Source organism: Macroventuria anomochaeta (assembly GCF_010093625.1).
Source record: "Macroventuria anomochaeta strain CBS 525.71 unplaced genomic scaffold BU25scaffold_2, whole genome shotgun sequence".
Classification (NCBI taxonomy): domain Eukaryota; kingdom Fungi; phylum Ascomycota; class Dothideomycetes; order Pleosporales; family Didymellaceae; genus Macroventuria; species Macroventuria anomochaeta.
Genome location: NW_022985363.1, coordinates 1,263,038 through 1,283,778, shown reverse-complemented (window position 1 = coordinate 1,283,778; position 20,741 = coordinate 1,263,038). Strand labels below are relative to the sequence as shown.

General features: G+C 53.2%; 10 protein-coding genes across 10 annotated transcripts; 5 read left to right on the top strand and 5 right to left on the bottom strand.

Moving 5' to 3' along the window:
- Window positions 1-236: 236 nt before the first annotated feature.
- Window positions 237-1,253, bottom strand: BU25DRAFT_406249 (uncharacterized protein). Its single transcript, XM_033705224.1, has one exon. It carries the CDS (start codon window positions 756-758, stop codon window positions 486-488), a length of 273 nt encoding a protein of 90 aa, XP_033567165.1. The 5' UTR covers window positions 759-1,253; the 3' UTR covers window positions 237-485.
- Window positions 1,254-1,862: 609 nt separating this feature from the next.
- Window positions 1,863-5,542, top strand: BU25DRAFT_406248 (uncharacterized protein). Its single transcript, XM_033705223.1, has 4 exons — window positions 1,863-2,106; window positions 2,159-2,203; window positions 2,286-5,132; window positions 5,182-5,542. The coding sequence occupies exons 1-4, from the start codon at window positions 1,942-1,944 to the stop codon at window positions 5,350-5,352; spliced, it is 3,228 nt and encodes a 1,075-aa protein (XP_033567164.1). The 5' UTR covers window positions 1,863-1,941; the 3' UTR covers window positions 5,353-5,542.
- A 122-nt stretch (window positions 5,543-5,664) lies between these two features.
- On the top strand, window positions 5,665-8,103 carry BU25DRAFT_436635 (kinetochore protein-like protein Mis13). Its single transcript, XM_033708957.1, has 3 exons — window positions 5,665-6,686; window positions 6,750-7,077; window positions 7,129-8,103. The coding sequence occupies exons 1-3, from the start codon at window positions 5,882-5,884 to the stop codon at window positions 7,601-7,603; spliced, it is 1,608 nt and encodes a 535-aa protein (XP_033567163.1). The 5' UTR covers window positions 5,665-5,881; the 3' UTR covers window positions 7,604-8,103.
- Window positions 8,104-8,110: 7 nt separating this feature from the next.
- On the bottom strand, window positions 8,111-9,347 carry BU25DRAFT_86882 (S-adenosyl-L-methionine-dependent methyltransferase). The gene has a single exon (XM_033712190.1). It carries the CDS (start codon window positions 9,176-9,178, stop codon window positions 8,207-8,209), a length of 972 nt encoding a protein of 323 aa, XP_033567162.1. The 5' UTR covers window positions 9,179-9,347; the 3' UTR covers window positions 8,111-8,206.
- Window positions 9,348-9,698: 351 nt separating this feature from the next.
- BU25DRAFT_427750 (uncharacterized protein) lies at window positions 9,699-10,717 on the bottom strand (the record flags this gene model as incomplete). The annotated part of the gene is made up of 3 exons (XM_033708469.1): window positions 9,699-10,112; window positions 10,164-10,409; window positions 10,463-10,717. The coding sequence occupies 3 exons, from the start codon at window positions 10,715-10,717 to the stop codon at window positions 9,699-9,701; spliced, it is 915 nt and encodes a 304-aa protein (XP_033567161.1).
- Window positions 10,718-11,475: 758 nt separating this feature from the next.
- BU25DRAFT_329861 (FAD-binding domain-containing protein) lies at window positions 11,476-13,377 on the bottom strand (the record flags this gene model as incomplete). The annotated part of the gene is made up of 1 exon (XM_033702332.1): window positions 11,476-13,377. The coding sequence occupies one exon, from the start codon at window positions 13,375-13,377 to the stop codon at window positions 11,476-11,478; it is 1,902 nt and encodes a 633-aa protein (XP_033567160.1).
- Window positions 13,378-14,151: 774 nt separating this feature from the next.
- Window positions 14,152-14,485, top strand: BU25DRAFT_86781 (uncharacterized protein). The gene has a single exon (XM_033712189.1). It carries the CDS (start codon window positions 14,263-14,265, stop codon window positions 14,443-14,445), a length of 183 nt encoding a protein of 60 aa, XP_033567159.1. The 5' UTR covers window positions 14,152-14,262; the 3' UTR covers window positions 14,446-14,485.
- A 40-nt stretch (window positions 14,486-14,525) lies between these two features.
- Window positions 14,526-15,179, bottom strand: BU25DRAFT_427748 (uncharacterized protein; the record flags this gene model as incomplete). Its single annotated transcript, XM_033708468.1, has 1 exon — window positions 14,526-15,179. One exon carries the CDS (start codon window positions 15,177-15,179, stop codon window positions 14,526-14,528), a length of 654 nt encoding a protein of 217 aa, XP_033567158.1.
- A 259-nt stretch (window positions 15,180-15,438) lies between these two features.
- BU25DRAFT_487350 (phosphatidylinositol glycan class L) lies at window positions 15,439-16,379 on the top strand (the record flags this gene model as incomplete). The annotated part of the gene is made up of 3 exons (XM_033711270.1): window positions 15,439-15,655; window positions 15,708-15,810; window positions 15,860-16,379. The coding sequence occupies 3 exons, from the start codon at window positions 15,439-15,441 to the stop codon at window positions 16,377-16,379; spliced, it is 840 nt and encodes a 279-aa protein (XP_033567157.1).
- Window positions 16,380-17,563: 1,184 nt separating this feature from the next.
- Window positions 17,564-19,108, top strand: BU25DRAFT_454120 (uncharacterized protein; the record flags this gene model as incomplete). Its single annotated transcript, XM_033709850.1, has 1 exon — window positions 17,564-19,108. The coding sequence occupies one exon, from the start codon at window positions 17,564-17,566 to the stop codon at window positions 19,106-19,108; it is 1,545 nt and encodes a 514-aa protein (XP_033567156.1).
- Window positions 19,109-20,741: the final 1,633 nt, after the last annotated feature.

Sequence of the window (20,741 nt, the reverse complement as noted above, 5' to 3'; positions counted from 1 at the left end):
GGTTCCATCTGAAGGAGCTACCGGTGAGCGGACAGTTACCTTTTTTGAAAGCACGCCGAGGTGCAAAGGAGAGGGCGAAAGATAGCTCCGGCAATCTTTGAATGTCGATCTATCACATATTGTAAATTTGAAAGACTGATCATGCTGTGTTGGAATGTATAACTTCTCGAAGGACATCGATGGTTGGCGTGAGATTCGGAAAAGCACACCCAATTTCAACTTTGACCAACAGACACGTTATCCTTTTACGACCTCCATTCTCCGACATATAGGCATCACGGCTGTTAGAATTCATGTGTACACAAACAAGCTATTCACGTATTCGCGATGTGCTCCACGATGCACAGTTGCTGGACGAGTGGCTATGGAGTGACGACCTCTAAGCTGGACGACTTGCGACAGTTGCATCTGCAATTGCAAATCCGGCTGAGTTAGCTACGGGCCCGCGCCTCGTCCGGACTGTTGAAAGCTTGGTGCCAACTAGCCTATGACGTTGCTCGTACAGTAGGCTCGTCAGCAGAAATCGTGGACGCCCTGTGGTTTGCACGGGGTGTGGGGTCAGAAATGTCCCCGAGAGCGGGGACCTGGGTTGGCAGGTCTGGCAGATCTGGCGTGCGGAAGTGAGCCGGAAGCTGGGGACTGCGAAGGCATGGTGCTGGGGTTTTAGATAACGAGTGACGTTGCACCAGTCTCAATGATCGCCGGCTTACTGTGTTGCAGATTGTCATACTGGAGCCATTCGATGGCCGGTTACCCATAAAGGACAGATTTGATTATGTGCAACCATGTAGTATACCAAGTGAATCCTACGACTACTCTCGACTGAACGAGGAAGGTGCTCGTCTAACATCAGTACAGAAAGAAGTACAGTAGGATACATCAGGCTAGAAGCTCCAGATTACCTCGTGCGGAGCTCTAGGCCTCCTAGATAACCACGCCAGTTACCCCTCGAAGCACCAAGACATCCGTTTTCTGACGCCTGAGCCGCGGCTGGTAAAGACATAAAAGAGTGCTCTGTATGGTGGATAAAGGCACTCCACGAGTTCGTGCTAAGGTGAGGCATTTACGTTGGGCTCAATACCGCAGTGACGGTGCGGTTGAACTGGTGGTACGGAAGCTGACGGTTTCGTCTCTCAATGTCAAGTGGAGGTGTTACAAAGACACAGATTAGAGTTCTTGTTGCTTATGCTCGGTGTTGCCTGCTGAGAGGGATGAGTGCATGCAGCGACAGTTTCATGTGGAGATGAATGCCGTGCGGCGCCATACTCTCAGGCAGCCAGGCAGGCCTACTAAATATACGCACGCACAGTGCGACGGCAGCAAGTGGTGGCTGCTTTCGTACTTGGACATGGCCTGCGCGCTGTGCCGTCGATCATAGGCTTCTGCTGCATCGCCAAAGCAAAAGGCATCCCTCAACCGTGAAGCTTGAGCCAGCCGCACCTCCCGCCAGCGGTGGCAGATGCGCCGTCTGATAAACTGCGGGCCTCCGTCACTCAGCTGCGCGTGCACATATACCGAGCTGGGCCTGGCCCCGTACCCGTTGTCCTGTTCCCATTTACCATCTGTCTTCCCCCTTTGAGAAGTGAAGTTCGACATTCCCAGAACGCACACGTATCGCCTTCTTGCATCTTCACAAGCCACCGCTGCACGCTCGCCAATCCGCGGCGCGTGACAAGCTCCCTTGAGCATCTTGGCCCCATTGGTTGATACACAACTTGCAAGAGCAACCATCCAGGGGGGAGGGCGTGAATTCCAAGGTTGCAGCGTGGGGTGCCAGGGCAATTGCGCATTGCCCATATCCACAGCTACGTCAACAAGCAGGCTCGACCGAGGCTTGTTTGTTGTGGCATTGCTCGTGTACGGCAGAGACGGCGCTGCACAATAGGATCCACGGAAGCGCGGACGCGTTAGCCAGCGGCGGCGACGTCAACCAAGCCCAAGATGCCTCGACCCGCATTCACATCGAAACTCTTGTTGCCCCAACGGCTCAAGCAGAACAACAGCACCACCTCCGTCAACAGCATACCCACCAGCCGCCAAGGCAGCCCGAAGAGAAACATGAGCGATGTCAAGCCAGGCCTCGTGCTGCGGGCAAACGTAATCAAGGTGCGCGCCGTGGTACCCGCGGAGGAGAACGAGCATCCACTGACAGACGCAGGGCAGGAATCTAGCTGCAAAGGACAGGAGTGGCACCTCCGACCCTGTGAGTACCCTTTGCGCCAGAAAATCACGCAGACACGTGGAATTGCCATGTTCCTGCAGTACTGGAGCTGACAGCTGTGCAGTACCTCGTCGTCTCCCTCGGCGATGCAAAAGAAGCCACCCCGACCATCAATAAGACCCTGAACCCCGAATGGAACACAACGCTCGAGATGCCCATCTTGGGCGAGCAGAGTCTCCTGCTCGAGGCTACCTGCTGGGACAAGGACCGCTTTGGCAAGGACTACATGGGCGACTTTGACGTCATACTCGAGGATGTCTTCCAGCATGGCCACCCTGTCGCCGAACCGCAGTGGTTTCCACTCGAATCGCGCCGCACAGGGAAGAAGAAGTCGCACGTCTCTGGCGAGATCCAGATCCAATTCACCCTCATCGACACGAGCAACCCTACAGCTGTCCCTGAACAGATTATGCAGAAGTTCTTCGCCATTGCCGGCCAGACACCTAGCCCGGATGAGTCTGATGAGAATGGCCTGCTGCGCGCCGACAGCGCAGGTACCGACCTCGACGACGACGATGAGAGCGAGAGCTCCAACGAAGCAAACGACGAATCGAAGAAGGCAGCGAAGAGGGAGAAGCGCCGCAAGAAGCTTAGAATGGCACGACTCAAGAGGAAGGCCAAGCAGATCAGTGGCTACGAATACTCAGATAAGTCGGAAGTTGCAGGCGTCCTATTCCTGGAAGTGCAGAACATCACAGATCTACCTCCCGAGAAGAATGTCACACGGACATCGTTCGACATGGATCCATTTGTTGTGACGTCCTTGGGTAAGAAGACATATCGCACGAAGACCGTCAGACACGACCTGAACCCGGTTTATGAGGAGAAGCTCGTTTTCCAGGTCCTACGTCATGAAGTCAACTACTCTGTGAACTTCACAGTTGTCGACAAGGACAAGTTCTCTGGAAACGACTATGTCGGCATGGTCAACTTCCCTCTCGAGAAGGCTGTCTCTGTCGCACCTGAAGCTGATCCCGACACTGGTCTTTACAAGCTGCCTGAACCGTCAGATTCACCGGGTCTCCCTGACACTGGTCGAAGGTCTCGTTTTCGTCTCCCTGTCTCCCGCTCGTCATCCTCGCATAGTCTCTCTCGCCTAGGCAGGCCATCCCTGAAGAAGGAGCACTCTGCTGGCTCACTCTCGGCTAGAGAGTCAAACGGGTCATTGCCACTTCCACCGACAAGTGCACCCGCCGTGGACAGCAATGGAAACCTTGCACCTGTGCCTGCTATCAACGTTGACCCATCCACTGTGGACGACCAAGACCTGAAGACCTACATTTTGCCACTTGAGATGAAGAATAAGGAGCGATGGGAGGCGAAGCACAGCCCAACGCTTTACATCCGCGCCAAGTACCTTCCGTACAGAGCTCTGCGACAACAATTCTGGAGAGCCATGCTTAAGCAGTACGACGCCGACGAAAGTGGTCTGATCGACAAGATCGAGTTGACAACCATGCTCGATACACTTGGTTCCACTCTGCATGCCTCGACTATCGACAGCTTCTTCAGTCGATTTATGGCCGATCACAACGGCGATGAGCTGCTCACCTTCGATGAGGCTGTCATCTGTCTGGAAGATCAATTGCAGAAGATCGAGCAGAAGGAGGCTCAGAAGAGCGGAAACGCAAGCTTGTTTACTCCGGGCACGGAAACACCATCATTGGCATCCGGACAACTGACCCCAATCAACAAGAACGCCTCGAGGACATCGATCCCCGTGCTTGAGACCAATCAGTTGGGCGCAGACGGCGAGGAGGGCGATTTCCTCGCCGACGATCTTACCGATGAGACTGGCGAAGAGCACGTCATTGAGATTCGTGAATGTCCTATTTGCCATCAGCCGAAGCTGAACAAGAGGTCTGACGCCAACATCATAACTCATATCGCGACATGTGCTAGCCAGGACTGGAAGCAAGTCAACAACATCGTCATGTCGGGCTTCGTTACATCAAGTCAAGCTCAGCGCAAGTGGTATTCCAAAGTCATCACCAAGATCTCGTACGGTGGCTACAAGCTGGGTGCCAACTCTGCCAACATTCTCGTACAAGATCGTCTTACCGGTCAAATCAACGAGGAACGTATGAGCGTTTATGTTCGCTTGGGTATTCGTATGCTCTACAAGGGTCTAAAAGCCAACAATATGGAGAAGAAGCGAATTCGCAAACTGCTCAAGTCTCTTAGCTTCAAGCAGGGCAAGAAGTACGATGATCCAGCCTCTGCGAAGGAGATCGAGCCATTCATTGCTTTCCATCAGCTTGACATGTCTGAAGTGCTTCTTCCAATCTCGCAATTCAAAAACTTCAACGAGTTCTTCTACCGAGCTCTGAAGCCCGGAGCACGTCCCTGCTCAGCACCAGATGACTCGAGAGTCATTGTCTCGCCGGCCGACTGCCGTACTGTCGTCTTCAACACACTCGATCAGGCACAGTCCATCTGGGTGAAGGGTCGGGAGTTCACGGTTGAACGCCTTCTGGGCGATGCCTATCCTCAGGACGCCGCACGCTACCACGGTGGCTCCCTTGGTATCTTCCGACTTGCACCACAGGACTACCACCGCTTCCACATCCCGGTCGACGGAGTGCTGGATGAACCTAAGACTATCGAAGGAGAGTACTACACTGTCAACCCAATGGCTATCCGCTCAGCTCTTGACGTATACGGCGAGAACGTGCGCGTAATCTGCCCTATCGATTCCGTCAGCCACGGACGTGTCATGGTCATCTGTATTGGTGCTATGATGGTTGGTAGCACGGTTATCACACGTAACAAGGGCGACCACGTCAAGCGTGCTGAGGAGTTGGGCTACTTCAAGTTTGGTGGGAGTACATTGCTGTTGCTCTTTGAGCCTGGGCAGATGCGATACGACGACGACCTTGTCGACAATTCGCGATCTGCACTGGAGACTCTCGTAAGTTTTGTTCGTCCACTCACACGTTTGATGTGCTAACGATGAACAGGTCCGTGTCGGCATGTCTATTGGTCACAGCCCTGAGAGGCCGCCACATATTCCTGACATGCGCAAGAGCAACCCAACACAAGAGGAGAAGCAGGACGCGAAGCGTCGTATCGAGGGCAGCTTGGCACCTGAGGGCGTCACGGGACCCATGCCCGGAGCTGGCATGTCGTAGAGAATAGCATTGTTGTAGCTGCATGTTCAACAGATGCAAGCAGCGTGTCTGGATAGGATACACGAGTGGATGATTGCATATGGAACGGTGGCTGTCGGAGGCTGCTTTGTCCGCGGCGTTTTATGGCGGCTTCATCATCAAGCCTGAATAAAGAGGCATTTCAACATACACAATACACACCTTTACCTGTAATTGCCGAGCTCGTTCTTGCCTTGTGAGTTGTCGATGTGGAGTTCGTCACGTGCCGGCGCTAAAGTTTGTTTACATCTTGGCAATGTCCAGAGGGGAACGAAGTGACGATCCTCACACCCTCAACCCTGCTCCCGCACGTTGACCGCACACTTCACCACGGCTCGAGGCTATTCGCATTACCGCCAATCTTTACGACCGCAACTACGAATACCTGGAACATACTTTTTGACGCGCCTCTACTTGCGTTCGACCGTGCCCGGCTTCTTGCGCTCATGCACGCGCTTTGACGCTACCACGCTACTACAACACCAAGATCACCTCCATCACACCGGACTCAATGTCCACCATCTTCGCGCGCTCCCCGCTCACATCGCTACCCATGGCCACAAATCGACCCAGCACGCGACGACGAAGCGCGAAGCAAGCCTTCGACGATGACGATGCGCCCGCGCCAAAGAGGGTGAAGGCCGAATTGAACGGCACCAGCAAGAAGGCCACCACCACAACAACGAAGAAGACTACCAAGGTCGCGTACGACGAGAACGACGATGGCTTCCAGTTCTCGCGGCGCACAACGCGCAAGACCACAAAGGCGCAAGCTGTGCCTTTACAAGAAAGCATACCTGAGGACAAGGTTGCAAAGCCGACGCGACGGAGGGAGATCCTGCGCTCATCGCCGGAACCAGCACCCGTAAAAGCGCCAGCACGACGCAAGAAATCAATCGCGACCGTTGATCCGGAGTCTTCAGACACACAGAGTCGAAGACGCTCGGCGCGTATATCTGGCGACAGAAATAACTTGGAAATTCGGCAAAAATCTGTAGAACCTCTTCTACCCAAGCGCACGGGCAGGAAGCCACCCGCAGAACCGCAGAAAAAGAAACAGAAGCAGGTCACTCCAACACCGGAAGAGCAACCAGCACATGCGTTTGCAGGCGCACAAACACCGAATCAGCAAGATATCAATGCTGTGAAGGAGCGCGATCCCAACGCGAAGCGCATTATGCTTCCTTTCGCGGACACACCGGTCATTACACGGAACAAGGAGATGCGCAAAGGCAATAAGGATGGGCACAGGCGGAGCAGCACAGGCCTGCGTGGCAGAAGGGCAAGCTCGCTGATCGACAGCGGCATGTCGAATGGTGAGTAAACTGTTCAACCAAAGATCATTCCGTGGCATGCGGACGAAGCTAATTGATGCGCAGCTTTACCACACTCAGCAATCGAGGTCGCAGACTACTACAAGTACATTGAGCAAAGCTTGCCCGAGCCAAGGCGAATGAAACAGCTCCTCACATGGTGCGGGTCACAGGCGCTGCGGGAAAAGCCATCAGGCGATGTTAAGAACGCCAATGCCATAATGGCTGCACGAGCGATACAACAGGAGCTTATAGACGACTTTGCGAACCGACCAGAGCTATCAGATTGGTTCAGCAGAGAGGAGACAGCTGCACCGCCGGTTGTCAAGAAGCCGAATCCAACGAACGAGAAGAACAAGATCACACTGCAGGAATTGGAAGAGGAAGTTAAAAGGTATGGATCCGTAACTTCTGATGTTAAGCAATAGCACTAACGTTCGAACAGACTCGAAGAGGAGAAAGCCGCCTGGGAAAGCTTAGACAAATTAGCACCATCCATGCCTCCACCAGCAGATTCATCGAACGACACACCGGCAGTCACACTGGCGGACATTGACACATCGCTTCTCGACCCAGCGCAAGCTCTGATACTCTCGAAATTACAACTTCCACCACCGCAGACCGAAGAGCAGCCACCTTCCACCGCCTCTACATTTACGTTTACGACTCCCTCCGCACTACATTCACATCTCAGCAAACTCAGCCAATCGCTCGAACCCAACATCGACATCTTCGCAGATGGTGTACATAAGATCGAGCAGTACCGTAACACAGCCGAACGGGTCGCAGATCGCGTACTCGGCACAGCAGCAAAGAGGTTGGAAGAACGTGACCGCGAGGTCAAGGAACGAGCTGGCGCGGACGGCATCGGCGTTGGCGATGTGCTGAGAGGATTGGCGGGTGTCCTGGGAGAGTCGTGAGAGCATAATCAATCTCATCTTGAGATTTTATGCTCATCATTGACACTGAACTAGGCGAAAGCCGAACGAAACCCTGCCTGCCGTCCCCACAGAATGGACACTTCCGAAGGTGCTCCCACCAGGGACCTACACATTCGAATTGGAGTCCGGTTTTCGCGAGTTTTGGACTGCCTGTATGGCACGCTCGCCTTGCAGGTTGCGAGACTTGTAGTTGGACCAGCGACTGTCTCGGCGAACGGCGAACAGCGAACAGTGATAAGAGCCATGCTGGACATCGAGAGACCAGACTTGCAGGCCGGGCGGAGGACCTTGCAGGACAGCTAACAGGACGCATTGAATGGAGAGAAGACGAACAAGCACAGCAGATGCTATCTTACGGACTTCAGGACCGATAGTGTGTATATCAAGCATGGTGTTGGGGAGGCATTCGCTCAGCGAATGTTTTGTGTTTTAGCGTTTACGACAGCTTCTTTGTACACATCACCAATCGACAAATTCTCAAGACCATACTCAGCCCGACAAGCACTAATGCGTGAACAACTGCCATTCCTTTCATGAACCACTCAAATAACTTTCACTACGTGACCAACCAACCCCTCCATCTCACGCCTTCCGCAGCACAATACCAAACCACACCTTGCACCCAATCCACTTCCTACCCCTTTTCCCCACCACCCCACTCCTTACATCCTCCTCCTCCATACTCCTCTCCTTAGCCTCCACCAACTGCAGTCCCGCATCTTGCGCCGCTTGAACCGCCTCAGCCAAACTGTACACGAAGCTCTCGCCCCTGACCTTGACGCCCTGCGCGTTCACGAATCCGGCTTGCGACCGCGAACCCATCTCCGAGTGCATGTTTGTTACTAGCGCGACTCCGCCGGGCGCAAGGAGGGATGTGAGTGTGCTGAAGTAGGTTGGCAATGGGATGTGCTCGAGGACTAGGGTTGAGGTGACGAGGTTTTGGGGTGGGAGGGCAATGGTAGATGGAGTGAAATCGTTGGATGTGGGGAAAGGGTCGCATTGCTCAAGTCTTAAGCTCACGGCCTTATTGGATTCTGTGAGGGCGGAGAGTTTCGTGCGTGCGAGTGCAAGCATACCGGCGCTGAAGTCGAGACCTGTGACTGCTACGATCGTGTCCGCTGGCCAGGAGTGAGATAGAAGGCGCGCGGTGTTGCGGCCTGTTCCGCAGCCGAGGTCAAGGACGGAGATGCTGGGGCCAGAGGTTGTGGCGATCTGGTTTAGGAGGGAGGGAAGGAGGGTGTTGAGTTCGTCGTCGTCGATAGATTGGAGCATGTTTCCGTCCGAGTCGTAGACTGAGGCCCATTGATCGTATGCATCTTGGGTTCCGATGTGCTGCACCGGTGTGGACGTCTTTGGTGGGACAAGTTGAGATGATTGAGGGGTGGTCTGGTTGATATCTTGCGCCAGTGGGCTTGGTGCCGAGGGTTGAACCTTCTGGGTCGCTGTAGACATGCCAGCGTCTGAAGGGTCGGATTCGGTGGTCGAGAAGGAGACGTTGGGGTTGAGGTCCACAATTGATGTGTCGAATGTTGTGTTGACGGATGGCTGGGTCATCTTGAATTACTTCTGCAGATTTCCAAACCTTGTTCCAAGTGCGAGCGTTGGTGGTCGAGACTATGTTGGATCGACAATCTTGATATTGATGTCGGTGAAGGAGGCCGCACCAATTGACTGGCTCAGAAGTGGCTTCGATGAGGGCTATAATGCGAAAGGTCGATGCCTTGTATTCTGAGGCGATCCTGAGCGGTCTATGTATTTACTGCATGCGCCCTCTGTACATCGCTTCTTCCCGATTAGGAAACATGTCAAGCAGGCATGCGGAGCGTGACTCAGACGCGCATGTTTGGTACGCGCTAGAAAACGTGACCACGCGACAAAATTTGATCCCAAGTTCGCGTCACGTGTGAAATGGGACTGAAGTCGTGCCCTGTCTGCATCGCGTTTATGCATGTGCTCGTACGCTCCTAGCTCGCTCACGATGCTGGTGATGCGCATTCTTCCACTCCTCAAGCTCCAATGTTGTACAGGTGGTTTACAGGTTGGAACCAGCCAACTTCTTCTGATATGCCAGCAATTACGAAATGTCAGGGAAGTACTGTCCCAAGATCTTGTTCCGGTGCGCAACCAGGTGCTGCCGCGTTATTAGTGCATCGCGCAGTCGTGCGTCTAGCCAGCCTTTGCCAAGCCCATCGTCCAGTAGCAGGTGGGTGTACGCAAAGACGCTGGCATCGAACAGGCCAGGGTTTTCTGCACCAAAGAACCATTCATTGTCTCCAAGGAGCGAATCAAGCGCGGTAAACGCCTCTTCTGCTTGGTTGTATACTGTCTCCGCGCTGACGATTGCCGAGAATTTGAGTAGCTCCTTTTCGGCAGCAAGACGTAGCTCTCGCGCTATTGTAAGGCGGACGAAGGGATTGCTAGATGTAGGGAGGATGTAGAGCGGCTCGGCGATAGAAGTGAAGTTGTGTGAGAGGTAGATGCTGTAGAGCTAGGAGTCTTTAGCTTTGGCTTCTTCAAGGCGGCCGATGTGTCGACTTACCCATGCTCTTCGTATGCGGTGGTCGAGAAGTGACGAGTATGCTTCGTAGCGGAGATCTCCCGATTCTTCGCTCGCTGTCTCACTGTTGTTCATGGTCCATCGTTGTAGCTTGCCAGACGGTACTGGTTGTACAGGCTTGAGAGTGTCCGGCTGCGTGGGAAGGAGGAACGGGAGAGCTCCACTTGGCGAAGCATGATTACTCGAAGCTGCCACTCGGAATTCGATGTTTGAGAACTTGAGATATGCCTAGAAGAACGTGAGCTAGGACCAAGCAGCGTAGATTGCCCATGTGCTCGTACCTGCCACTTCAAGCATGCGGGATTGTACGATGGCGCGCCTCTCAGCGCACCTTCATTCGTAGTGAAAATATGTAAGACAGGTGCGTTGCGATGCTGCGGCGCGCGTTGCGGAAGATCGTTTATGGGGTATGTGAGCAGTGGGAATCTGTCGAACAGCTGTTTGATGGGCGTCGGCACGTTGAATATACTGCGTGATAGAGGCTGTTGCGGTCTTCGCCTCGTCGAAGCCTCTGTGTTGTCGTTTTCTTGTGACATCATTATACAATGGCGTTGCGCGAATGGCTTGTGGTGTCGATGTCGCAAAAGTCGGTGATGCTGCTCGGAGGAGAGCTTGCTCGCCTGCACTTGCCGTTCCTGAGCCGGCCCTCTCTTTGTCCAAACGTCATCAACCGGCTTGAGCTCCCAATCTTCCACTATCATCACCCGTCTTAACGGCCAATTCATTGAATATGACAATAACTACGACACTGGACTGACTCAAGCATCCCCAGCAAGCCCTTGTGATTGTTGCATTGCGTCTCTCACCACAGCGAACTGTCGTGGAAATTTTTCTGTACCCGGGAGGCTGCGTGCTCTCCGTCCTGAGTCAGAGTCCAGGCATGGAGTCAGTCGAATAAGGTAACTAGCAATGGCAACTGTGGACAATGAGTTTAATTAGCTCGTAGGAACGGCAGTAATGGCATCCTGACTGCTTCTACGTGCTCCAATGTCTTTACCCTTGAAAACGTGATCGTAGGCTCCCTAATAAGGTTCGAAGCATGCTGACACACTGGCATTTTATCTGGCTTAGCCGAAGACTGAGGACTAGTAGCTGTACTTTTTACTTTTATGTACTCTGTAATCTAGACAGATACAGGACTATATGTGCACTCTTGGACCGCTTGCTTCGCTCAAATATACAATACACACCGAACTCCAAAATCTACGTTCGCCAAACGCCAACGGCTCCAGGCACACGCAAATCCAATCCCAACCAGGTATACACCTAATCCCAGCCAGATGCTCAGCAGTCCTCAACCGACAGGACCGAGTGGAATGCTCGCCTGTGGCTCCCACCCGCTTTGTCCGTAACACGAATACATGGGGTCTTGGTACCCTGTCCAACCGACGCACTTCCAGCACTGGAAAAGCGCACTCGGATCGTACTGCTTCTTGACCTTAAGCAGACGGTCGTAGTTACTCCCAAAGAACGTCTGCTGCCAGTTCTCCTCCATCCAATCCCCCTCATTAACATAGCATCCACCGCCCGGCGTAAGCGCCTTAAATGGCTGTATAGATGCGCTAATAGTATTTTGCATCTGCGTGCGCTGCGCAGACGTGTTAGACGCAGTCCACCCACCGCCCATGATGACGTGCCACAGGCTATCTCTCCACAGAGGATGCGCGCTGGTGGCGTGCCCGTCGGGGTGGTTTGCGGGGCCGGTGGAGTAGAGCTGTGCGCTGCCGGAGCCGCGGTTGGAGGCAGAGAGTTGCATGGCGGTTAGGACGGCGGAGGTGAGGTTGTCGATGTCGCTGGGCGTGGAGAAGAGCGATTTAGGGATGAAGCGGCCGGATTCGGAGAGGCCGAGGCCGACGGGGCCGTTGCGGGCGATGCAGGGTTGCTCGGTGAAGGCGTGCCAGTCGGAGAACTTGGAGAAGGTGTGGTAGGAGTTGTTAGAGATCTTGATGTCGGGGTAGGAGGCGAGGAAGTCGTGGTACTGCTTAGTGACGGTCTTGATGGCTGAGGTGTCGGTTGAGGGCATGATGTGCAGGGATACCATGTGATCTGGTAAGATGAAGTTGTAGCCTGCAATGCCTTTCTTGGAGAAGAGTGTCTGGTTGGACGCCAAGGCGCTGACGATGTCACGGAGAACCTTTGACTCTGTGATGTCGGCGGACGCGGGCCAGTGGGCCCGGAAGAAGTGTACGTTCAGCGGCACGGCTGCATGTAGCTGGAACTTGTATGAGGTCAGGACGGCGTAATTGCCGCCTCCGCCTCCTCGCATGGCCCAAAACAGGTCTGGGTCGGTACATTCGTTGATGATTCGCTTCTGGCCATCTGCGGTAACAACGTCAAACTCGACTGCTTGGTCGACCATCAGGCCGTAAGAAGGAGCAAGCGGGCCATGGCCACCTCCCTGTCCGAACCCACCTGCGATACCCACAGAGCCAACGGCACCGACGGTGACGAGCATATCCAGGGGCTCGAAGAACTCCCATGCTTCTTGTGCCTGGGTACCGGCACCTACTTCTCCAATGTTCTCATATTGTGTCTTACATCCTTGAGGCTGGAAGTTCTTGTGGTACTTTGCATCCTTCATGTGGTGTGTCCAGATGCCGAGGGAGTTCGCTGAGCTCGATCGTCCGAAGTAGTCGTGGCCTGTGTTCTTGATCGAGACGCGGATGCCGTGCTGGCGAACGAAGTCCAAAGTCTTGCTGATGTCGTTGGCTGTGTGCGCTTCGACATGATATGTTGACAGTCTGCCGAGTCCACATGTGCCGTATGTGGGTGATGAGGGATGCATAGAGTCTAGGTAACAGTGGGACTGGCCGCAAGTCTCCCAGTCAAGGAACTCCATTGAACCGTACTGTGCGGTCCGGGAGATACCATCCATGTATCCCTTCCTGACTTGCTGACATTGCTTGCTTGACGGGTCCGAGTAGCATGTTGAAGCCCACGGGACGGTCAACCTGAGGTTGCCGTCAATGCTCTGGTTGAAGGCAGTCCATTGACCCTCGGATGGCCAACAAGGTTGTCCTGGTATGCAGGAGTAATTCAGCGCAGCGGTCGGCGTTTCGACGATTGGTGACTGTACAGTCGTATTTGTTTTTGTACGTGTGTATGACCTGAAGGCGCCATGGAACTCATACACTGCGGTGCAGAAGAAGTATAGACCTAAAGCGGATGCACATAAGAGCGCAAACTTCCTGGGCATCGGCTCTCTTTTAGCCGGACTTTGTGATGCTGTAGGTCGTTGTTCGATGTCCACATACTTCTCGTTCAACAGCGGCTCATGCTCGTGTAGAGCCATCATGGTGGGGCCCAATAGTCAACGATGCGGGTAGCTGTGTTTCCGTTCAAGGTTGAGGAACTCTTCTTGTTTTGTATGAGTGCGCGCAACAGAGGGAGATAGGACTGGGGCTTGTTGTCTTGCGCTGGATGCTGAGGTGGGATTGAGAGGTTAAAGCAACAATTGAAGAATAAGAAGGTGCGGCACGATGATAAGATGAAAGTCTAGGAGAGGCCGTTTGCAATTACTGACCAATTGGCAACAGCCATTCGATACTCTAAATAAGTCTCGCAGCTCCGTTGACTAGTTCGCGGTATGCCGTATATGGCAAATGCACGATGGCTGACATGAACGCTCAGCCTCAGCCCCAACTGCAAGGCACCAATTGCAGGCGCAAAATCCATTGAGACTAATTGTCCTATCGTTGCCTTCTGTGCAACACGAGAATAAAGACGCAAGGCAACGACTTCGAGTCTTCCATGATGAAATATGGTTTTGCTCTCTCGTGGCAAACCGATGCCGCGGTTCGTGGTTCGTGGTGCAGGACGAGCCGCGATGTTGAGGGATCCCGCTCGTTCGGGTCAGCATCGCTTAGCGTTCGGTCTTCCGCTTGGCTGCAGTCAAAACGGCCCCAATCGCCGTCGATGCAAGGCACACTCGCGTGCAGAACCCTGGCTGCGCCCTCTGTGGAGGACTAAATCTGGTGATGACCTCGTGTCCTTTAGGAATCGTTCCCCCACCCGCATCAGACAATAGTGACCTCGGGCAGGCTGCGACTGCCCCTTAAGTGCAGGTTCAGCGTCAATTGTGATGTCAATCACGAAGTTGCCTACATTAGTGCAGCTGTCAATGCTTCCACTGCGGCGCGCGACCTTTGCCTTTCTCCTCGGTGGTCCCTTCATTGCCCCACTAGGAAGCCTATGTTTTCATCTCGAGAGAGAAATGACACCCTGCCCATCCTGCAATGGTCTGGCCTGGTGTAAGGACCGCTGAAGTCCTCGAGCAAGCTACCATGCAGGGTCAAACCGCCGTCCGCAACGAACGTAAAAGCGGCACTCCCTAAAGGTCACACCTCAGAAGAAGTCAAACTTATTCCACCATATGTAGACAATCACGGCAACAACATTGGCTGCTGCATACGGAAGGCTCATCTCGATAACACTCCAGACCCACAGGGCGCCGAGTGGTGGTGCCGCCTTCATCACGTAGAAGTAGCCGTATGTGTTTGCCGAATAGATGATGTAGCAGCCAGCTGCAATAGAGCCAACCAAGAATGCAAGGTTGCGCAGTACAGGGAATCGATACGAGAACTCGACGTGGGTGAGGTACACCAGAATGGCGAAGATAGGTGAAGCAGTGGCGGCGCGCTTAAAGATCTCGTCCCAGAGTATAGCCTCGCGGTATTGGTTGTAGACGATGACATCGAGTGTGAGGTGCAGCGCGGTCATGGAGATCGCGTAGAGGATGGCATCGCCCACAGCTCCAACCGGCTCATTCAGAGCTTCCTGTACCTCTACGATTCTGCTCTTTGGCTTCGCTGCATCGAGCTCTCGCTGTCGCTCATCTGCCAGCTCGAACAGTGTCTTGCCCTTCGGCCCAGCGCGGTCTGGGTGCTTCAGGATGTTCTTGACGCTCTCTTCGTCGAGCTCGGTGGTGGGATCGAGCGGGTGTGGAGTCGTCTTGTTTGCTTCTTTTGCTCGACGCTCTTTGCGGTTGCCAGCGGCCATGGTGTGTATATATATGTGTGATATTCGCGTTGTTTGTTTGGTGTCGTGTGAGAGGACAAATGTTCAGTGCGGCTCTGCCTGCGGGAGAGGACCCTGGATGACGGCATGGTCCATGCTCCTTCCACAGCTCCGGACCTCCTCCCTTCCATACATCGACTTTCCATGGAGATGCTACCGGTCCTCCCTTCCATAGCTTGACCATTTTCACACACTTCTTTTCACACACTTCTTTTCACACGCTTCTTGTCACACACTCACAATGAACTGGCTTGTCGTGGGCTCTGTGCCCCTTATCATTGTTGGCTTCTGGCTCTACACGAGTACCTTGAGCTTATCCTTCCCCGCACTGCAGAACAAGCGCATCCTGTTGCTCATCGCTCATCCTGATGATGAAGCAATGTTCTTTGCACCTACTTTGCTGTCTTTGACGCGTCCAGAACTCGGCAATCACGTGAAGATCTTATGTTTGAGCAGTGGTATACGCGCTCAAAGACGTGTACTCAAGCACACGCTAATTATGAAATGCAGGCGACGCAGATGGTCTGGGTGAGACGCGTAAGAAAGAGCTGGTTAAGAGCGGTCTGCAGCTCGGTATTGGCAACAAAGACGACATTCACGTCATCGAAGACAAGTCAGTATCATACCGCAGATCATCGGATCACTAACTAACTGTGTCAAAGGAATTTTCCTGACTCCATGACCGTGACATGGCACCCTCGTCTGATCTCTAACCTTCTGACGGCAACGTTTGCCCCAAAGATGTCCTCGATTTCAGCCAAGGAAGCCCCACAAGCCAACATCGATGCTATCATCACTTTTGACGCCCATGGGGTCTCTGGTCACCCGAACCATAAGTCGCTCTACGATGGCGCACATACTTTCCTGAAGGCGCTTATGCATAGACATAGTGGCTGGGAATGTCCCATCAAGCTCTACGCGTTGACCACGACCTCGATCTTCCGGAAATACGCAAGCTTGCTGGACGCTCCTGCTACTTTGATAACTGCCATCGCCAGGAAGAAGGAGCTTGGCAACTTCCCAACGCCACTACTGTTCGTTAGCTCTCCATTTGCGTACAGGACCGCCCAGAAGGCTATGACAACGGCACACGAGAGTCAGATGCGCTGGTTCCGTTGGGGCTGGATTACCTTCGCACGCTACATGATCATCAACGACTTGAAGAAAGAGAAGACCTTGTGAAGTATCTCTGCAATTTTGAGAGTCAAAAGGGTCAACACTGTATCACAATCGTACCTAGAGCCTTTTTCGCCGTCCGTCGTCCACGCAAGGGGCACTGTGGATGATGACGAGGCTTGGTCCAGAACGCTGTACCACTCTTCACCATCCGGCCTCCACGATTGCGCAAAACAGCCATATCCAGGAAGGTATCGCTGCGTGGCTGCCCTAGCACATGTCTAGCGATAGCGTTTGGCGGTGATGCGACTAGTCGACGGGCGTTCGTTAACACATATACTACAGTTGTAAGAGCTGTTTGATTCTCTTGCCGCGCATAAAGTCCTCTGGCTTTTCGAGCAGAAGATTGTGCTGTGGCACATTCACGGACCTCAATCCCTTACCCATACTTCACACACGCTGCTAAGTGTTGCATACAACAGACATCGTAGGTGAATATCGACATGACAGCTTCCAAACAACATGGGCCTGCGACTCCGGTTATCAATGAGCCTGCGCCTCGGCGACCAAAGACTCTGCTCCAGCGTCTATCGTCAGGAATAATACATGTCTTACCTTCTTTGCGTACGTCGACTCCGAAGAACGACCTGATCATTCGCCCAACAACAGCACCGAACCAAGCCTCGAAGTGTGTAAGGAGAGAGGCGATCGTTGCTGATAGTGAGCAGCTACTCGTACCCCAACTTGAGGTCACTACCACTGGCGAAGTCGAGCAGCCCTGTCCCTACGACCCTAAGTCGTATCACTCCTTTGCAAGTATTGAGAAGCGGCGTTGCGGTTTTTGCGGTATGCGAGGGCCAAAAATAGTGCATAACGAACCATGTCGCGCCTGTACGACTGGTGGCCCGGGCTCGCACATCTCATCTGCTCGCAAGCATGCAAATCCTCACAGAAGACACTCTGCAATTGACGCACGTCACCTTGCTCATCTCGCAGATAGCAGTTCCTCGGTCCTTCTAGGGCCGCGTCCTGTCACTCCCGAACGTGCTGCAAAGAGAATCGGTAACCCGCCCAGGGTTTCGAGGCTTCCTCCTGGGATCATTCGTTTGCCTGCGGCGAATACAATTAATGCCCACCAACATCGAGAGCCAGTTACAAGACCGCCGTCCAGGTTGGGCACAACATCTCCTGATGGTCGGAGACATAATGCATTCGCATACAACGCCGCGAGCAGTTGTACAGAGGGAACAATGAAGAAGCCTGCCAGTCCAAAGTTACATCATCTGCATGGCCTGCCAAACTCAGAGAACTTTCCATTCGTTCACAAGCATGAGATCCCGAAGCATGCAATCGCTATCCGTGCCGGATCCACAAGTCCTTTGACCGACCAAAGCAACAGTCCCAGGACCTCTCCAAGCAAGCGTGGATCATCCGACTACTCAAACACTGTCTACTATGGTGGCAGAAAGTCATCCTTTCCTGCGAGCCGAGCTGCTACTCCAAAGCCGCATGTTACCACAGTCGTTGTGAAGCAGGTACAAGCAAGTGGAAGTGCAGTCATTGATCTTCAAGCATCACCCTTGGACATTGCGCTGGCCGGGAGTGAGGTATACAGGAAGCGCTCCCCGCAGCAAATACCGCCAACAAAACCTTCGCAAGCGTTGGTAGATGTCACTGACAGTGGGACTACCTTTGGCAGCCAAGATACCGGGAGCACTAAGATTGGCGGCATGCGTCTTGAGCTCAAAGGCGGGAATCCCTTCGGTAAAGAGATACCAAGGCTCAGAGGCGGCAGTGGCCGTGAAGGGTTATCTACAAATTCTTTCAGCTTCAAGCTCAAGAAATGGATCCTGACCTGCCATGGCCCTTGTCCGGACTACATCGATACCGACAGTGATGCCGATCTACCTCCGCCTCGTGTTGTAACACCAGAGAGAGTGGCGAGGATGAAGCAGAAGATGAACGGACGTGCACCTCTTCCTGCACATATCTCGAGAGGAACACAGCCAGCATCTTCTGTGAGAAGTGTTCGACCAGGTACTGAAGGCCTCCAACTCCCTACAACATTCACAACTACCATCTCCGGACCTCCAAAGCGCTCCTCATTCTTCCGCCTCTCCACGCTCAGCCTTCCAGCATCTTTTCGCCGCCGATCTGAATCGCCTCTCAACCAAACCGCACCTCTCGTCCCATCTCAAGTCCTCATCCCATCCTTCCCGCACCTACGAGGTGGCGCTGAACCACCAGATCGAATCCCGCCTACACTATTTTGGCTTGCTGGCGGAAAGGGCAAGCCTATCAGTTTCAGCGGTTGGAAGCAATCCCGCCCGAAGCAACGGATGGGGGGTCTGTTTGGAATGGCAGTGTTTGGAGACAAACACGGGAAAGAGTACGGTCTCGAAGCCGGTGGGGCGGATGAGGTGTTCGTCTCGTGCTCAGCAAGCATCAAGGTGATCGTGGATGATGCCGGGAGCGTGAAGTCGGCGAAAGCCGGGGCTGATGCGTCGAGTTCAAGTTCCATTTCGAGCGCATCATTGGTGGCTGAGCCGGTGAAAGGTGTTCCTGCAGGCGCGGAGGATGCTGTACCTGCTGGAGATGGCGAACCCGTGCAGCGTGCACTCACACCACCGCCTGATGTGCCAACGGACGATGTACCACTATGCAGTGGTGCATTACCTGTGGAGCCCGTCGTAGTTCCCCCCGGCGACGGTGCCACTCCATCTCTGCCGGGTGGTGGTAGTGATAAGAAGGACCCCGTTGTCGACTCGGGAGCACAGAAGGAATCAGGCGCTTGAAGACGTGGTGCGGGCACAGATGAAGCCCAATGAAATGTGTTTGGGTTTGCTACGATGGGCTTCGGCGTTTCGATCGACTGATATTTTGTTCCGGTAGTTTCCTAGGCTATGTTAATTCTCATAGACGTTATTACAAACATATATCCGCTCACCTCTACGGGAACCTTGAGGATTAAGATGGTAGTATTCCACTATCCGATTCTGCATGGACTAGCCGACAATTTCAGCGAGTATATTGAAGTTCTAGTGAAGTACTACTGGCACTTGGAGACTACAGCGCCTCGAGATGCTGATAACACTCAATAAACGCGTCGGTTGCGCTAAAAGCTGTGTTTGATTAATGGATGCGCAAGGCTGAGCGGCCTGTCCGAATCCAATGCACGGCCTACTCTTCGCACTTCTAGCTCTGTCATCCGCACCACAGAGCCCTAAACATCATCTCATGACTTGGCATTTTCCTTGATTAGCAAGGCTGAGCTGAGCACCCTACCATCAATGTCCGTGGACCAAATGACTACAAAACCAGCCAGTAGAACAATTTCTCACCCACACTCGGAGGATAATCGAGTGCATTCGTCATGTCTCAGCGAACCGTCCAATACCGACAGCCTTGTCATGGTTCGGCGCTAATGGAAACGGTATACGACTACCAATCGATACACAAAAATGAGCAGTCCTTCAAGTGTTGGCAACGCTCCTGATCATACCTTGACTATTTGCTTCTGTCGTAATCTTAGGAGAAAACGACCTAGAAGCCATGGCGACGGTCTGGGAAGCACTCATCGCGGATGACGGTCCGCTGCCGTACACTCACCTGTCCAAATCACTGACGTATTGCAACGTTGCCGTAACTAAACTGCGCCGTAGCGACGAGGTCGAGGTGAACTTTGATGCATTGGTTTGAGCCAGCCGTTTAGTCCTTCGCGCTGTAGTATGAACTCCCCTTTTACAACTTCACTGCCCACATGGGTCCCCGATGGAACTGACGACGTAATGATGGTAGAAAAACATGGCAACTGATATTGAAGAAAATGGAAGAAGAGAGTAAATGCTTTGTAACATTTCCATTCGTGCTTGCGACACATTGCGATTCATTTTGATGGTTGCGCGAGGCTGAGCAGCCTGCGAGCGTCTGTTCAGAACCTGTCTTTCGCCTGATCATCTGAATTACACAACCCTAAATATCACTCCAAAGCTACGATATGTATCGCGTACAAATTTAAATCATTCACTGTTCAATTTTTGCGCTTCAATGAGGACAAGACATAAAATGGTTGGCAAAATGTGCGGAACCTGGTATACTAAGCGCCGGGATGCGGAGACGCTCGTTTCCGACAGCTGCCAGGTGTCAGTAAAGGGGTAGTCAGGGGAAATAAAGGCTCTGTTTCCCTAATATGTCTGCAGATTTTGATCTATAGTAATATATGTGACGTTATCACCTATCTGTGGCCTTTGCGAGAGGCTACGAATGTCTGGTTTAGGGGCTATAAAGATATGGGTCAGGCTCTAAAGGCATGTATATGTACGACTACTTCCCTCACCACTCTTTATGGGTACTCTGGCCACTTAGAGTGCATTTGTGACAGGGGATTAGGGAGATTCACTAACTCGCCTGTACTGTAGAACCATGTCT